The following is a 19,173-nucleotide window of genomic DNA, read 5'->3' as shown; positions in this document are numbered from 1 at the left end:
ACATATCGGGCTTGAGAAAGTATCACCGTCTTTTGATGATTGTACCTTTTTTCAAGGTCTTTCCACATATCTGCAAGATCTTTTAATGTGGGATATTCATTTTTCAATCATACGTCAGAATTACGACGAAGAAAAATCATAGCTTTAACTTTATCCTTTTGGGATGTATTATTTTCAGCCTTAATGGTATCTCTAAGATCCATTGAATCAAGATGGATTTTAGTATATAGTATCCAGATATATCAAAAGCATTATATTCAAGATGAAAGAGTTTTGACATAATAAAAATTTGTTACCTCGAGTCTTCCTAAAATTTCGTTAGAGTTTCGTGCTGATAACGTGTTATAAAATAACTAAATAAAGAAGATAAAATAAAGAAATATAAATGAAAGACTCTAGCATTAATATTCACTAATATTAATATCACCCTACCATAATTACTATGATTTGTAGAGAGAGAATAGATGTTTTTTATTGATGTGTGTATTTACGAGGCTTAAGGTCCTATTTATATGCATACAAGAAAGTAATTTTTTCAATCTTATTAAATACATTCTCTATTTAGAATGTGAGCTTCACACGGGAATGGACATCCACGTCCCATTCTTATCACAACATTATGCAGGGGCGAAGGCAAGTATTAGAGAAGGGGGCAATGGCCCCCTAAATAAAAAATTTTAATGTATAAAGGTCATTAATTTTTATATTAGCCCCCTTAATTTTATTTTTTTTCTTCTAATATTATATTTTTATATTGGCCCCCTCCTAAGAATTACTCTAACTCCGTCCTGACATTATGCATTTTTTTGATTTATTTTGTTGTCTCTATTATTGTCCATATAGTAAATTTAAATATGACTTTAATGATCTCTTTTTCCCTTAAGTGGCATTGGTACTGGATGCACAATTAAAAAAAAAAAATTTATCTTGCGAATCTAAAAAATATATTATAAAATTATATAATTAATAAAATTTATTATTTTTATTTAATATTTAGTCATTTTAAATATTAAAAACTAAATTAAATTTTAAACTTTAGACTTTAAATTAAGAACATTTAAAACTCGACTTAACTCGAATCTTAAATTAAGAATTGGTCTGATGATTAATTTATTAATTTATTTAATAAACAAATATTGAAAATTTAAATTTATTTTTTGCGCATCACACTCCAAGAATTAGTTTGTAAAATTGTCACTTTATTCATTACCAGAACAGACCCAGATGCATAGAAAGGAGCCACTTGCCCCTATTAAATTTTAAAAAAAAAGTTTATTTGTCTTTAATATAATTATATTTTTTGTTTCCATAAAAATTTATAAGATTTTATTTTGAGATTTATGTTAAAAATAATATTTTATTAAATTTAATATGTAATAATATTTATTTTATTAATTTTTATTTAATATAAAATTAAAAATAAGTAAATAAATTAATTTAATAAAAAAATTAATAAACAGTGATAATATAATTTTAAAATTAATTAATTAGTTAATTACTAAATTAAATCTTGATTTTTTAAATATAAATAAAATTATTAATATCTTTTTTCGTCTTAAAAAATTAGTTGAGATAAGAAAAAATAGTATCTATTTATTAATTAATATTTTTTATTTAAAATTATATAATACTTTTTAATTTATTTTTAAATAATCTTGTTTGTTACAACTATTTTAGATTAAAAAATATTTTATGTCATAAATATTATAACAAATAAATTTTTTAATTGAATGGTTGGTAATTAATATTTAAAAAATTATAATAAATAGTAGAATAATTATTTAAAAATATAAAAGTTAATTTTGATATATTAAAATATGTATATTTTGCATAGTCATTTAATTATATTTATTCTTTTAGAAACTTATTTACTGATGAATATATAAAATTATTTTTTAATTACAATATATAATTAAATAGATGCAAAAAATATTTAATCCGACAATGCGTCAAAATTAAATTAAAAAATATATAAAAAATTTAATTATTTTAAAAAGAAAGAGACCGAAATAATTATAAATTAAATTCTATTATTTTATATAAACATATTTTTTATATACAGATTTAGTTTATTTTGGTATTTATATATAATTCTAGTTTCAAATTATAAATACTAATAATGTATTAATAGGTACTAACATACTACCTAATTTATTTATTTTATTATTAAATATGTATAAAAATAAATTTAGTTAAAATGATAAGTTATTTATAATTTAATTAAGATGTTTTAAGTTCAAGTTTTAAAAATAAAAAATATTTTTTTATAAATTATATATAATAAATAATATTTTAAAAATAAAAGTGTTTATTAATTTTTATATTTTATTATATTTTTAATATAATTAATAATATTTAATAATATTTATTTTAATATAAATATTTTTATCATTATTTTTAAAGTTTTTTGGATTCGTCATTGTTAATGGTTAATTAGTATAGGTCCCTTAAAATATCCCGAGTTATGGGGCCCTTTAGGTGCTAGGTGGAAGCCTGAAACCGAAACCAGAGGGTGCACCACAACCACATTAGTAGGTAGTGGTACTTGATTAGCACCACCAAACTTATGATTTGATTATAAAACTACTATTATGCATTCAGTGATTTTGCCACGGCACCACAGAAACTCATCTCACATAGAAAATCTATCTAAAATGATGCAGAATGCTGTCGAAGCTCATTATTGCTAAGTGCTAACTGCAAAAGCTATTGAATATATAATGGATGAACTAGCCATAATAATAATGGTGATGCTATAGACAAAAAATAATTTGTAAACTGACATTGATAGTACTAATAGATTTAATTTCCGTACATTGAAAAATATCGACGTTACCATATTCAAGTTTAATTTAGGGATGAAATTGAAATGGTGCCAAACGCAACAAAATGATGAACTTAAAAGTATAAATAACTAAGTGCATATGAATACTTATCACTTTATTAGTGATAAAAATTAAATTCTAAATAATACATCTTTAACTTCCAAAACTAATTAATTTTAAAATGAAAGAAATTTTTTTAATTTGTTGTAGATGTAAGTCACTTAATTTTTACATTATTGATCAATAATAATCACATCTTTTTCTTTATGACAAAATTCAATTAATATTAATAACGTGATTAAATTATTAAATAACAGTAGAAAAATAAAATTACAAAATAGACCGAAATCAAACACTTAAATGTGGTTTTCACTTAGCACAATTGTTTTTTATTAAGTAATAATACGGATGAGACATGATGCAATGCATCTAAAACACTAGAGGCAAGGGTGTGTACTCTATAATTTAATATGTCAATTTTGTAAATATGATTATGTTATTATTCATATAAAGATATTTTTTCTTGCAAAAATAATATAATAGAGAACTATTAAATGAATTAATATAACATATTCATGTCTTAACTACTATTATCTTCGGATTAAAAAAAATTCATGAGTAGCCACTATTGTCAGTATCTCACTTATCCACTGTTGCCAAATAAATAAACTTGATATAGAAAAGAAAAAACACATCCGTGAAACTGAAAATACAGAGACACCTTTAATAACAAAGTACAAATGAATTAGAGTGAAGCTGTGAAGATCAAAACATTGCAATTCTTCGGCATTTTCTTCTTGAAGGTAATACATTTTTCCTTTATATAGTATATAGTATACAAGATTGGCAAGATTATTTGCCATATTGATTAAGTAAATTTTTAATTTAAAGCGTTAATCCAGCTGTGAATGCTACACCAGTTGAAGGCAACCATAAATTTCCTTGAATGAACTGTGCGACAGTAAAATTGCTAGCTTCACTGGAGCTATTCAAAACATGGTATCCGGGCCATTTGACTCTGTTAGCTAAACCTGCACCGGCACCAGTATTCATATACTCAGCATAATATAGTGTATCCAACGCAAAGTTACCGTTCCACTCTAACCACCCTTGCGGCCTTATAATCTCGCTCATATAATTTTGCATAAAAATGGTTCTTGAATACGTTTTCCACGGCCTCCCCAAGAAAGTCTCCGTGGTGTTAACAAAAGAAACTAGGTCAGAATCAGCAGTTACGTTGCAGAATTGTAACGAGAATCCTGTTGGTTCATTAGGATCTTTTCTACCTTGTGCGGTGATTGTGTTCTTTTGATTCTGTAACCCTTTCTTGACAAGTACATTGCATTTTTGGAAGACTGCGGTTGCATCGCCAAAGATGAAATCGACTGTGCCGGAGATTGTGCACTCTCTGAAGAATTGACGCATTGTGTGAGTGTAGAGGCTGTCTTGGTAGCCCAAGATTCCACAACGGAAGAAGACTGAGAGGTCGGAATCGGATCTTAGTGCCACTGCTTGGTGCTTCTCTGGTCCTGCTGTGTTCTGAAAAGTAATGTCTCGTGCTATGAATCCTCTTCCACTTACAGCTACACGTGACAACCATTATACAGATTATTAGAGGTTTACAAGGTGTATCTTCATTGCAGCAATATCAATTGTTTGACGCAGACATATGGATATCAATTATCGTGTATCCCGCAATTAATGCTTAAATTTTTACGGGAGATGTTTCGTAAAGACGTTTTGTTTTTTAAAGACATTTATGTGTTAAATTATTTGACGTATTAATAAATCAATTACTTTTTAATTTTTTAATAAAGTAAAATAAAATCAATTTTTTTATAACAATAACAATAAATCTAATTGTTATCAGATCCGGTCGAATCGACTAATTTATATAATTTATTGAATTATTTTTTTTAAAATTTTCTTAAAATAAAAATTAGGAATATATTTATCTTTTCATCAAAAAATTTAAACATAATTCCGTTTAAATTATGTAAATAGATCGGATCAAATCATATCTAATAATTATAGTGGGGACAATTTAGTTTATTATTGTTGTTATAATAAACTGATTTTATTCTGAATGATTAAAAAATAAATTTTTAATCGATTTAATAAAAATGTCAAATAATATCATAATTCATGTAAACTTCTTTAAAAAAATATTTTTAATGTCTTTATCAAAGTGGTATAATAAAAAATATTTAGTAACAAAAAAATTAGCAAAAAACAGTTATAATTTATCTTATTTAACATTCATTAATTGTTGCAACAATTAATAAATACTAAATAAGATAAATTTTGAACTTCTTTTTTGTCTCTCTAAAATTACCTATTAATAATATAGTATAGTTTATCCAAATTACCCATTATTTAGTAATATAATATAGTTAATCCAAATTAACTTAAAATTTTTACCAAAGGTGGCAGATCGGAAAGTTGTCCAGCCGTCAACAACACTCCGGTTGCCGGTAATAACAGTGGCACCGATACCATCTCCGATCATCATGATATTCCACTTCTTCTTCTTAATCTCCACGTTCTCATTGTAAACACCTCTCTTCACGTAAATCACAAACCTCTTCATGCTATAATCCGGCGCAGCCATAATCGCATCCATCACCCTTGTGAACTTTCCACTTCCATCTAAAGCCACCACAGCATCGGCAGCCACTCCATTTGCCTGCAGAAGCTTCCTCTCCCCCGGCTTCACCCACGAAGGAAACTGGTCCACGCCGGCACTGTGGGAGACATCATGGTGGGGGACATCAACCTTTGCAAGGAGATTCTTCACCAGCGATGTCACTTGTCCAAGGCCGCTGGAGACTAATCCTTTCACGATACTGCTTGTGCCTTCGAATCCATCGAGGCATGTCTCTGGATTTGCCAGGGCAGCACTTAGCCATGTCTTCAAATCGGATCCTAAGTTTCCTGTACTGTTGTTTTTTCCTACAACATTAATGATAGTAATGTCACATTTCAAATAGGTTAGTCATTAGTATCGTTATGTATCATCATATCATGATCTAACTTTATCATGAGTGAAAAAATGTACACATCTTATCTTACAAAGAATAAGAATACAGCTGGAAGTAATTTAAAGGACCTAATAAAATTGTTTGGCTAGTGACTAGTGGTACAAGACCTTGTATTTAGAATATGCATTTTTCATTGTCTCGAATGAAGAGAATAAGAGGGGGGACACACTGGACCAGTTAGTTATTAATCATGAGTTGTATTATTCAATCTTTGATGGTAGAGTTTGGATAAAAACTATATGGTCAAAATGTTAAGATATTATGACATGAAATTTTAATGGCCATTAAGACTTAAGAGATGAAGGATTTTAAGTTAAAATTAAAATCCATCAAGTAGACAATATAGACTCCCCTCTTTTCGATATTCATGGAACAGAGGAAAAACTAACACAAAACAGAGATTTGAAAGTCATATATGCAATATCTTTAAACCACTGTTTTATCAATGTTATCATATATACCACCATTTAGGCACTGCAAATTAAATTTTCTAATTTTGATATTTTGTGAAATAAAGATGTTGTGAAATGACCGGTTAATGGTACCTTTGGGGTTTTGAGTAGCGGAGACAGACCAGTTAAGCTCGTCGGAGGACATGTCCAACAAATCAAGACAGTCAAGAATGGCGTTGGCGAGACGGAAATTACCAAAGCCACCGCTAAACCTGGACAAGATGGAAGCAACATCTCCCAAGAGGCCAATAACTTCCCTAACAGCACCGACGAACTCAGAAGGTGAAACCTTGAGGCACGCTGAGCCTCCCAAACGAGTGCGAGAAGCAGAGGCCATAGTAGTGAAGTGTCCATGGAGAAGCATCAACAAGAAGGTGAGTGCCATGATTGGTGGCTTTTTCTCTTTTCTTGTTGAAGAAAGAACCATATTTGGCTCTCTGTGCTTTTGTTACAGTATTATTATTAGTGGCTCTGTTGCAAGGGGGAATTGATCGAAGTAAGATATGTAGTGAGAGAATATAGATGGCGAGTATTTATAAGGGAGAGAGGGAAAGAAATGCGGAAGAGATGCTGAATGTTGGGCCAATTAGTATAAATAAGTAATGGAGAGTGTTAGGAGAACAATGATTATCTTAAATAACATGGACAACTATCAATCAAATATAAGTATATTATATTATAATTTAATGCTACTAATTAAATTTACTCTTTTAATTCTATTAATTCACATTGTTCACACATTGTTCAAAAATATTATTAGTTATCTATATTTTTCCATAAGTTATAACTTATAAGAGGAGGAATAATACATGACACCAATTTTATTTTCAGAATAAATAAATAATTAGTGAAATATATTTTTTAAGAGAATTTAGTTAAGTGGTTGAATAACTTGAAGACATTTTTCTTCCAAAATAATGAATTAATAATCAGTGAAGATATTTTCGCTTTAATTACTTGAGTTTCACCTAGTTTGTAATTATGTTTTTATATTTTTTAATTAATTTTTTATATTATTTTTTATTTTATAATTAAATTTTTATCAATATTAAAATATTATAATTAATAAAATATTTATCTACAAATTAAAAGTATTCACAATTAAAAATATAATTAGATCCTTAACTGCATAATTTTTTAAAAAATATTTTTTAATTTTAATATTTTTAATATAAAAAATTAAATATAAATTAAAAAAAGTATAAAATTCAATTAAAAATATATATAAAAATTTAATTATAAATTTAATAAAATTATACCACCAGTAGAATAATTAAATTTATATTTTTTAAAAGAATTTAATTAATCAGTAATTTGAATAGATAATTAATAATTATACCGGAAAAATTAATTTGAGTTGGTTGTGGTAGGTTCGTTCATCTTTTTGGAATTTGAGTTCTAATTTATGCATGCAATAATTTATTAACTAATAACAAATTTTTAAATAAAATTTTAATATATGTGACAAATTAATTTTTTACCTGCTGAGTTAAAATAATGTAGGCAGAGGAAAAAAAATATCGGAGACAAAAAGTATAAAACAAAAGTAAAGGAATCATGAAGTGACTATATTTCAAGTGTCGACGGTAATTATGCTTGTCAGCCTTTTTAAAAAAAAAAAAAAAACTAAAAAAGTGTACTAAATCAAATCTAGAGGAGGCGTCTTGTATTATCGATGATTACTACAGCTTCTACCAAATCAAATCAATATGCGCACGAGATTAACATGCACCGCTCTTTCCTTTTTGTTTTTGTCTCAACCTTCGTTCTCATCAATATCAGAGAAAATTCCAATTTGTTACCATATATATGATCAATAATAACAAATTAGAAGGGGAAGAAAAGCAAAGAACTTGATTTTTGTGTGAGCGTCTCAAGGCTTCTGATGCCACCGTGTTCGACAAAGGAGCATGGCGTGAATTTGTAATTTTCCACGTTCATTTTCCATGTGTCTCTTTGACTCGCTTTAAGGATAGAAAACCTTTTTAAATACGGAAATACTAGTTATTTTTTAATTTTCAGTCTTTAGATTTTATTTTTTTAAAAAAATATATTAATATTTACTTAATTTAAATATTTATTTTTACATATTAGTTATTTAAAAAATTATATTTTTTTATTTTCTAAAAGATAAATAAAAATAATATTTAAAAAATACTTAAGTACACTGTTTAAATAATAACAAAAGTTCAACACATTACTCAGTACGTTCGCTGGAAAATTTTATGCTAAATAAAATTAGTAAAAACCATTTGAGTGTACAATGTACCTAAATATTTTGTACAAGTTTATGTCGGTATATACAATCATAAAATTAAATCTCTCCACAGTGAGCTTACACTCACTAAGGATGAATTATGACCTGGAGCTGCAACGAAGCGAGTTTTCATTTTGTCATTCAAAATATTACAAGTAGCATTACAATAATTAACAATTTCTAGTCTACGGAGTAAGCGGTAGTCTTTTTTTTTTTTTTTCCTTATAGATCTTTACATTTAACCTTACATTATGCTAATATATAAAACTTAATTACAATGTATCACATTCCAGGAAAGAAATAAACCTGCCGTCCGAAGAAGACAGAATTGATGTTTAACCATGCAGTCATGTAGAGTACGTTTTCGTGATATGCCTTTTGGAGAGAACAATTAAATTTTGTTGGTATAATACCTTCAGTCCATGAATTGATTAAAAAAATAATAATTAAAGAATGGCCAGCTAATTAAATCTACCTACTAGGCTACAACTCTAGTTAAAGGACTTAGAGCTCATAAAACGACAGATACATCATACAACACGATCGATTTTTAGCAAAAGTACAAAGTGATTTAGTGAAATTAATTGCATCTAATAATCAACCCTGATATATATTTATATATATAGATCAATTCTCATTTGAGATACAGGGCAAGTCTCATCATACTCTCATACACTAGTGCAATATCAACATGCTCATTTTATATTTTTGTTAGACACGTTATATATATATATATATATATATATATATATATATATATATATATATATATATATATATAATATGCTATATGACAAATAAATATTATTATTTTTGACAAATATTTGTTTAATAATAATTTATATTTATATTTATAAAAATTTTACACATAAAAAATATATAGTTTATATCTATAAATTTGTGCAGAATAGAAGAAAGAAATAAAAAGATATTTTAGAATAAAAAAATATAATATGTAGTTATGTAATACACTTAAAAAATATAATTTAAAACAAGAAGTAAATGTAGTGGTAGCCAAATTTTTTCCCATTTGTCAAATCTCTTATATTCAAATCTTATTACTGCTGCAAAATTTTTAAATAGGCAAAATCTTAATCGATAAAAAATTATTTCATAGCTAAATAATTGTTTTGGATAATAAGATAATTGAGACAAAAAAAAGTATTTACTAGAAAGTCAACTTTTTATAGTTGATATTAATCGGTTTTTTAAAATTTATTTTTTTTGTTTAAATTTTAATTCTTAAATCTTAGATTTTACATTTTAAATTCTAAATTCTAATCCTAAATCTAAAATGCTCCGATAAAATGTACGTTAAAAATTCTATAATAAAAAATTAGTTAATTAAAAATTAACTTTCTATATTTTTACATCCTCGATACATCAAGAATAAATCCAAATAGATAAATTTATTCCTTGGCACGACATTTCTCGTACAATTTATATGATAATGGAGAAATAGAAATAAAATATAAAGAACGAAGCAAAATTATGATTATTTTATTGATTGATGTTTTAATATGATTATAATATATTAATATATTTATTAATATATATATTAGTTAATATTTTATTTTATACTATTAGAATTTATAATTTAGTATTGATATTAGTATAGACTATAGATCATATATTGAAAAGTTTTATTGATCAAATATTAATAAAAAATAATAAATTTTATTGATTATATAACATTGTTTAATAAAAAAATAACTAATTAAAAAGTTTAATTATCCTTCTAATTCTATAAAATTAACATTTGTCAAAATTACACCTAATTTATCAATGTGTTTTTTCTTTTCTTTTTTATTAACTTTTTATTTCTATTTTGTCCAAATCTAGTCAATTATAATATTGTTAAATTATGCATTATAATAAAATATTACAAAGAAGATAGTATGATCCAATTCATTGTTTTTATATAACAATAATATTAAACAATCAATTTTTTTTTTAAATCAAGTGTAACCAAATCAAACTTATATACACACATTTATGTTCTCTCTGTTTTTATTTTTCTTCTCCTCTTTTCTCTCTATTTTTCTTATCATTATCATTATTATCATCATCATCAAATTTATACATAGATATTTACATTTTTGTTCTCAATTTTATTCTCATTTTTCTTTTTTTTCTCTTTTTTCTCTTTCTCGTCTTTCTTCTCTTATTTTTTTTCTTCTTTTTCATTATCTTCTTTTCTCCTTCGATTTTTTCCCTTTTCTTTCTTCTTTATTATTATCATCAATTGTCACCACTACCACCACCATCATCGTCATCTTATTCTTCTTAACTCAATATCTCACAATCAATTGAATGATAACAAAAGTGATACACAATTTTAAAGTTAATGCAAAAAAAATCTGTTGAAAAAGATATCAAAATTTTTAATAAATGGCACAAAAAAATTAAAAATCATATATCTAAAATTTTAATTCACTCAACCAACAAAATACATTCAAATATATTTTGAAACAAAAAATACAAAAAAATTGTTAGAAATAACATATAAATTGCTAGATATCTTATATATGATTTCAATCATTCAATTAATTCAATGATAAAAAATTGGTTGAAAAATTTTTGTAATATAATTAAGAAATCTCAATGTCAAAATTAAAAAAACTTTATATGTCACGGTAAAAAATTTTGATGTTATTTTTATAATAAATTCTACAAATTCAAAACTCTATTTTCTCTTCCTCTTCTTCTTCGTCATCATCTTTTTCATTTTGTTTCACATTCTCATAATTTTTCTTATTTCACCCTCTATCTTAATAATAATTTATGTCACAATTAAAAAGTTTCGGTGCTATTTCTAATAAATTATGCACAATTTAAAACTCTTTCTTTTTTCGCCTTCTTTTCATCATCATCTTATTTTATATTTTCATAATTTTTCTTATTTCACCCTCTTAATAAAAATCTATGTCATTGTTAAGAAAATTGAGTGTCAAAATAAATTTTTTTGTCAAAATTAAAAAATTTTTTGTGTGACTGTTAAAAAATTTTAATATTATTTTTTGAATAAATTCTGCACAATTTAAAATTTCTCATCTTCCTCTCTTTCATCATCTTCTTCTTTTTCATTTTTTTCTTTTTGTTTCACCTATTTATAATTTTTTTTGTTTCATCTTTTCAACAAGAATAAAAATAAGAAAAAAGAAAAAAATTAACTTAAAAAAAAATAATAAAAAATGTTGCAACAACTAAAAAGAGGAGGAGGAGAAAAAAAACTCAACAAAGCAACACTAACAAAAGAATGACGATGAAAAGAAAATGCGCTAATAAAAAGAAAGAATGCAAAGAAAAAAATGTGTAATTTACGCACACAAAATGTAAATAATTTTTGTTAGAATTATGCCAATTTCATTAGACTTAATTGATAAAAATATTTAAATATATAACACGACTATTTATATAATTAGATTTAAAATTTTAATTCATCCCAGATGTATAAGAAAAGGATAAAAGAAAAATCACATATCTAATAAACTAATAATTTTTTCAAAAAATAAAATAAAATTTTTGTCATGTCCACTTTAACGTTTCACTAAAACAAGTTTCTCTAAAATAAGTTTTTCTAAATTAAAGTTTTACTAAATGCAAGTTTTTCTAAAGTTGATGATTTAATATTATTGTAATTGATTAGTTATGGACAAAATATGAATAACAAATTAATATTAAAAAGAAAGAAATACACATTAATAAATTAGATAAATTTTTTAATAAGTGTTAATTTTTTAGAGTTAAAAAAATAATTAGACTTATCAATTAATACTCTCAATTATTTTTCACGAAAAAAGATTCTCGTGTTGGAAAAATTTTGGATATGGCCAAACACTGTAATAGTTAATTCGCCACTCTTTTTAATTCACCCAAACACTTCACTTAAAAATTAAAATAGTTAAACACATCAGGAAAAAAAAAATCAAACCATCACATCATATATCTTAATAGGATTGTTTAGACTAATATAACGACTGTATCTCTAAGTTTGCAAACACAAATAAAAAGGTAGTGATCACCCGAAATCAAAAGAAAGAAGAAAGAAATATATGATTGAAATTTCAAACTCAAATGCTTGTAAACCTTTTTCAACATAGTCCTACTAGAGAGCCAAAGACTTATTTATATAATGTGTATAATAGGCTATATGAATTATAAAATAAACATTACCTATAATATTCAAAATAATTATTTGTGTATTAGGGATGTTTGCTCATCTCAAAAGCTTAAACTGATTTTAGGGTTCACTAAAAATCAAACTCTTGACTTTTCGAATCTAAAGTTCTAATACCATATCATGATATCACTTATTTCAAAAACTTACGCTGATGAATAAAAATAATACTAATACTTATATCTTTAATATTACAAATATTCCATTCGCTCTCCGTACTGTTCGTTTTCAACAATACTAGCATATGCTTAACGTATGCATTAAGGTTCTAAATTTCAATCTTTTACTTTATGATTGTACAATAAAATATGGACACATCAACACCGGAACCAAACCAAAGGGAAATTAATTAAAAGGTTCCGAATATGTCTTTCTCAAAAGTAATAAAGGCAAAAGCGACCTACTTTAGATAAGTGCATATGCTACAAAAACAGAAACGCGTTTCCAGCTTGCTCATCTCATCTTGCCATTTTTTTTCTTTTGGCTTTAGGAATTAGGATATCTGCATTTATATACCATACACTAATATATATCATAAAAGGGGAGAAAAAAAGAGGAAAGGATATGAGAATGGAAATAAAGGAAGAAAAAACGCGGAATTGAGAGATGGAAATTCTATTCGTGGATCCGGCATATGCATTTGTATTACGAGTTGAGGGCTTGTGGCTGAGGCTGACTCCGTTATATTATATACAAGTGTAATAACTCATGTTATTCACGTGATAAAATTAAAATTAAAATTTTAAATTATTTTATTAAAATTAATTTAAATTATAATAATTTAATAAATAAATAAATAATATGATATTCATTGGTTGTGTTTTTTTAAATATAATATTAAATATATTAACTCGAATGTAATTATTAAGTGAATAAAAATTATGTTTAAATTAATCTCTAAATGAAATTATTCTATTTAAAATATTTAAATTATGATTTCAATTATAATTATGATTTAAATTTTTTTTGATATAATATTATATTTTTTTTCACTTTATTATTAATATATTGATATTGTAAGTCTAAATTATAGTATTTTATTGAATAGTTACGTGTTTCTATCATTTAATTTATTTAATATACCATGTGCTAACACTAACGGTATTTTTTAAAAAAATATATTAATAAAAATAGATATAATATAATTACAAATATAACATAAATAAATAAAATATATAAATAAATGCAAAATCAATCTGTTTATCAATGTCTTTGTTAAATTTTATAAATTAGAGAATAAATTATGTATTTGGTTGCTTGGTGATCACACAGATGATCAAGTAATTGGATTGTAAATTGATCTCATAGTGTACATCTTATTTTTTTCTCATTTTTGAATGAAAGCGAGAATTAAGAGAGTAAGTAGTAATACATAAAGAAAAAAATTTTGCACCACAACACAATTATTACCAAAAGAAATATTCATATTAAAATTTTACATTAAGCAAATCATGATAAGATCAATCAGAATGTACTGGTCACTTCTGTCTATTTTTGACTATGATATAAGTTTTTCTCTTCTAGTCAAGAATCCAACAACATCTAATTGAAAAAAATTGAATTAAAAGTACCAAATTAAAGACAAAAGAGTGAATAATATAAGAAATTATAACTTCATACGTGTATAAAATAAAGAGAATTTATTGATTTATTTTATATTAAACGATAAAACTAACAATAATATATTAATAAAAGGATATACTTTAAAAAAAAGTCACAACACAATTTCAAATATTTTCATAAATAAACTATTAAAATTTTTGTTATCGATAAAATGATGCTATTATACAATTTTTGACAAAATTTAAAATCAAAAGAAAAATAATTTTGTGTGGATTAATATAAATTATTTACGTACCAAATAAGTAGAATCGTTCATTTATTTGTTTCAATATATCAGCATGGGTAAGCAAATTAAAATGATTATTCGAAATTTTACGATCATCGACCGTATGTACTATACGTGACTCCAACTTAAAAGATATTTTACACGTCTGTACAGTCAAAAGATATATTCCGCTTGATTTTTCAATCTCAAAATTTGAGAAGATATAAACCTTTCTTTCTACCAATTCATTCTCAAATATTTTTGTCAAAAAATTCTTGATTGAACAATGAATTATCGTATTGCAAAATAAATTAAATATAAAAGCTATTAAAAAGAATTGTCTTTAACTTGTGAAATGGTGTACTTTTAAAATTAACTTAAAATATGAACTACAAATATTTATAAGATTTTAATTTTGATACACTGACGGTATAAAATAGTTTTACATGTGCATCCAATTACGTAATGACACATCAATAAAAATAAATACCTTTCACATTGACCGGGTGTATGGTCATCCAAAAAAACAGATGTAATTGCATGATTGTATAAAACGCTTTACACTGTTAGTGCATCAAAATTAAACTCTTTTTATAAATTGAACTTAGCATTACTTGAAAAAATTTAGTAAATGAATCAACTAATCTTATCATCTATTAGAATTATTTCTATGTAAACCGTCTTGCTCTTGTCAAACTTGAATGAGACTTTCTATAGCCTTATAATCCTTGTCTTTATTTTCCATACTTTCTCTTCGTATAATTTACTGTAGGTGATACTATTGATAGGATCATAGTCAATAGTCATTAGGTATAGAAAAAAAAAAAATAAAGACTATGTGAAAATTATAAATTTTTTAAATGATAAACATGAACATATACTAATAATATGATAATAATTTAAAAAATTTACTAATAATACTAATAGTTTAAAAATAATTTTACTATAGCTATAATAAATTTAGTTATTAGTTATTAGTTATTACTCTAAATAAATAAAATAAATAATATATTTGAAAACTAAAAAAAAATTAGCGTAATTATGTTTGAAATATTTTCATATACTTTTTTATTTTTTTGCTTGCCATTTTTTTCATTACAATGTTAGATAAAAAAAATCTAAATTTGAAATATAATAATAAATATGTCATGTAATAGAAAAATATTACACTATGAATAATTATATTTGTCAAATAAATTTATTTATACTCTATATCTATTATATTATTTATATAAAATTAAAATTTACTCTTCTAATTTAATATTATATATATTTGCTTCTAACATTGTCCAAAATTAAATTGGGATTATGGCTAGAGTCTTGTTGCGGCCCGACCCATAGACCACTCGACCCGAATGGTCGGGTGCGAGCCGCTCAACCACCGACCTGGACACGTGTCTTTGGTAGCTCATCACTACAGTTGTATGAGGAAGCTTCGAGGAAGGTGGGTCTACTCTTGCGGGACCCACTTCTGACACAGTATATATGGGAAGGGTCATATCCCTCCCCCAATGTACGACACGCACCACTTTATTCCTTTTTCGCCTGCCCACTCAGAGCGTCGGAGTGTCTTTACAGGTGACACCCCCTCCACATCAGGAGCTTGGGACGTCGGCTACTCTAACTCCACCCTCACGACTCGGTTCCAGGCCACACCCCACCTATCAACCCGAAGATCTCTCCGAACCGTCCGATACCCGATATACCGAACATTGGCGCCGTCTGTTGGGATCGCCTGAATGGACATCGTACAGGGTCCAGGGGACCATGGCCGTGAAGCGGGCCCTGAGGGGGCAGCCTCCGTCGCTTCTTCCCGGGAGCAGGCGAGGTCCCCCCCGCAACGTACCGAGCCACCTTCACGAGCACAAGAAAGACGCCCCTTTGGGGGAACTGGCGGTGATAGCGCTAGGATAATGCAAGAACTGCGCCATAGGGTGCAGAACCTGGAGCGCCAGCTGGCAGATCAGGAGCACCGCCAACAAATTTTCGATCCCAACTATTCTCCGTCTTCCGAGAGTCGGGGAAGAACCTCTCACAGAAGCCACTCCCAGCGCACTCCCAGCCCAAGATCGGAATCGAAAAGCAGCCGGGAAGACCAGGAACACCCGAGAAGACGGCATGACCACTTCATCTACGCCTGACCTAGAGGGACCCGCACCGCGAGGCGAGATCGGAAAGATGACGGAGAAAGAACGAGGAGAGCGTGACGACCTGTGATCATGGGAGCAACCCCTTTTCACACTATCCCGCTCATTTATAGTTTCATTGGAACTGTGAAAAAAAACAATAAAATTTATGTTATTTTCTCTCACAGATAAGAAATAACTAAAAAATTTGACTGGTTGCATGAAAATGACCGAAGTGTACCTATTTGATTATCAATCTCATTTTCTGTGTAATAGATATATAGCTGGACAAATGTTGGTCGCAAACTATCAGGAGGAAGTAAGCTACCAATACTATGGTAGTTTTGACCCCCAAGCTTAAAAATTGGAGGAGCAATCCCATTGTTCACCCCACGGTCAATTTTTTCGGCCATTGATGTAAAACAAAACATTGAATTAAATGTACTTATATTTTTTAGGAAATGAATACTTCTTTGATCTCCTCCAGTATGAAGCTGAATGAGCTCATCAGGAGGCACAGAAAGTAGAGGAAGCTCAATCTTTCCTTCCATACAACATAATGAAAACTTTGGTTGGGGCGACTGTTTGGATTTAGCAAGCCTTTCTCCAGACCACATCCATGCTTTACAGTGTTGACATTGATAAATAGGATTTTCTATATCCCAAACATCTGCCGAATGAACTCTCTTTAGATACTCAGTTGTTATACCGATGCAATTTAGTCCATGATGTACACAAAGATGCAAATAAACATACAAATAAAATTTTTACATACCGTCTAAGATTTCTGAGGATGGTATAAAATTATCTTTCATATCCACATCCAACATTGAATCATCATAACCACTCAAAACTACAATAAATAAAAATTATAAAAAAAGCAAACATATATATTGATGTATGACTAATAATTCATATCTCTTGCAAACTATAAACTTAAATTCTTGATATAATGAGAAATTACCTTCATCATCAACAAAAGGGTCAACATTTTGGCCACTTTGTGTGTTACCGCTTGGTGGGTGCATCTTAACTGTCGATAAATTTACATCTTCATAAAGTTGTGACAAATTAATAGCCACCGAAATAATAACAGAGGAAGATTGTCTTTTTTGCACCCGAATTATAGTAGAACTTCTTTACAAAAAGTTTAACTTTATTCAATTAAACGTTAGACACTATAGGAAAGAAAAGAATATAATAATGATGATCATCTTTTCTAAATTACCTTTCTGTTAGGCACGATCTGTAGGAACCGCAGTGTGATGGAAGCTGATTTTGCGGAACGACTTTCGTTAGATTATTGGCGGGTCCTTATACACTGAAGTATGCTAGAATTGTAATAAATCTATGTTATATAAATGATTTCTGATGAAGTATACTTTTTATTAAATATTGGTGTATGAATCATTTGGCAATCATTAATTATACATACTATTTGTTAACACGGACAGTAGAGTTCTTGTCAATGAGGAATTCGTTCGTAGAGTCAAAGATTTAGATCTTGTCTCTGATGTAGAAGGTCTTACGTAATTAGGAGGAGTATTTTCTTGTCCAATTCTATGCGAGGTATAGTGTACACCATACATAGATAGTTGCTTCCCTATGAATGAGTAATGAGAAATATATAGAAAATTTTCGTCATTAAACTGATATAAATTAAATTTAGATAAATATGAATCAATTACAGTGAGAAAAATGTCACCTTTATCTTCACTGGATTGTAAACTGAGAATATTAGATGGATACCAGTTTCTCGACATATTATTCTTTGACTTGTAGTAATATAATACACATTTTTATGTACGTCAAAATTTGTATTATTGTTATTCTTCGACACTGTTAAATCAAGAAAAACAAATGAAACACAAACAATAATTATTCAATTAACTAATCTTGTATTTGATTTTATACAATTTTAGTAGTATACTTTCGTAGTTAAAATTTTTTTGTATCGATTTAGTTTTATTGAATTATTTTTTAAATTATTAAACTAAATCAATGAGTATCTATATCATATTATTTAAAATATACCTAGTCATGACTTAAAAATAAATACAATTTAATTTAAATAATAAATAAAACTCTGAATTTAAATATAATTTTAAATTTTCTATTTATTGAAATCGAGTTAAATAGATCTATAGAAAAGCATCAAATTTTATATTTTTTCAATTAGTATAAAGTTTTATGTATTAGTTTAGATTAAATAGTATATTATTTTAAATTATGAAGAGTATATCTTAAATAATATTAAATAATTAATTACCCTAAATAGTACATGAAGATTTAAAGATTGTATAATTTTTATGTAATTTATAGCTTATTAAATAAGAATTTAAAAAAATTATAAAGATGAATGGTTATTTACAGTTTTTTTAATCACTAAATTAAAATATTTAAAAAATTATGTATAGTACAAAAACTACTTAGTTAATATTCTCAACAATGATGACAGTTTAAA

At 26.7% G+C, this 19,173-nt stretch overlaps 1 protein-coding gene across 1 annotated transcript; it reads right to left on the bottom strand.

Moving 5' to 3' along the window:
* Positions 1–3,584: 3,584 nt before the first annotated feature.
* Positions 3,585–6,896, bottom strand: LOC112696174 (pectinesterase/pectinesterase inhibitor PPE8B). Its single transcript, XM_025748799.3, has 3 exons — positions 6,412–6,896; positions 5,247–5,777; positions 3,585–4,408 (listed from the first exon to the last, which is right to left on the bottom strand). The coding sequence occupies exons 1-3, from the start codon at positions 6,743–6,745 to the stop codon at positions 3,711–3,713; spliced, it is 1,563 nt and encodes a 520-aa protein (XP_025604584.1). The 5' UTR covers positions 6,746–6,896; the 3' UTR covers positions 3,585–3,710.
* Between the last annotated feature and the right edge of the window lie 12,277 nt (positions 6,897–19,173).

Source organism: Arachis hypogaea, chromosome 1, assembly GCF_003086295.3.
Source record: "Arachis hypogaea cultivar Tifrunner chromosome 1, arahy.Tifrunner.gnm2.J5K5, whole genome shotgun sequence".
Taxonomy (NCBI): domain Eukaryota; kingdom Viridiplantae; phylum Streptophyta; class Magnoliopsida; order Fabales; family Fabaceae; genus Arachis; species Arachis hypogaea.
The sequence above is the reverse complement of the archived record's forward strand: the minus strand, read 5'-3'. Positions and strand labels throughout refer to the sequence as shown.

What these genes read in the sequence shown, in the direction of transcription:
- LOC112696174 (XM_025748799.3), bottom strand. Translation starts at nt 6,745, where the DNA reads ATGGTTCTTTCTTCAACAAGAAAAGAGAAAAAGCCACCAATCATGGCA. An exon ending in CGCTACTCAAAACCCCAAAG is followed by an intron (nt 5,778 to 6,411) that starts GTACCATTAACC and finishes TTAATGTTGTAG; the next exon opens with GAAAAAACAACAGTACAGGA. An exon ending in TTTCCGATCTGCCACCTTTG is followed by an intron (nt 4,409 to 5,246) that starts GTAAAAATTTTA and finishes TGTCACGTGTAG; the next exon opens with CTGTAAGTGGAAGAGGATTC.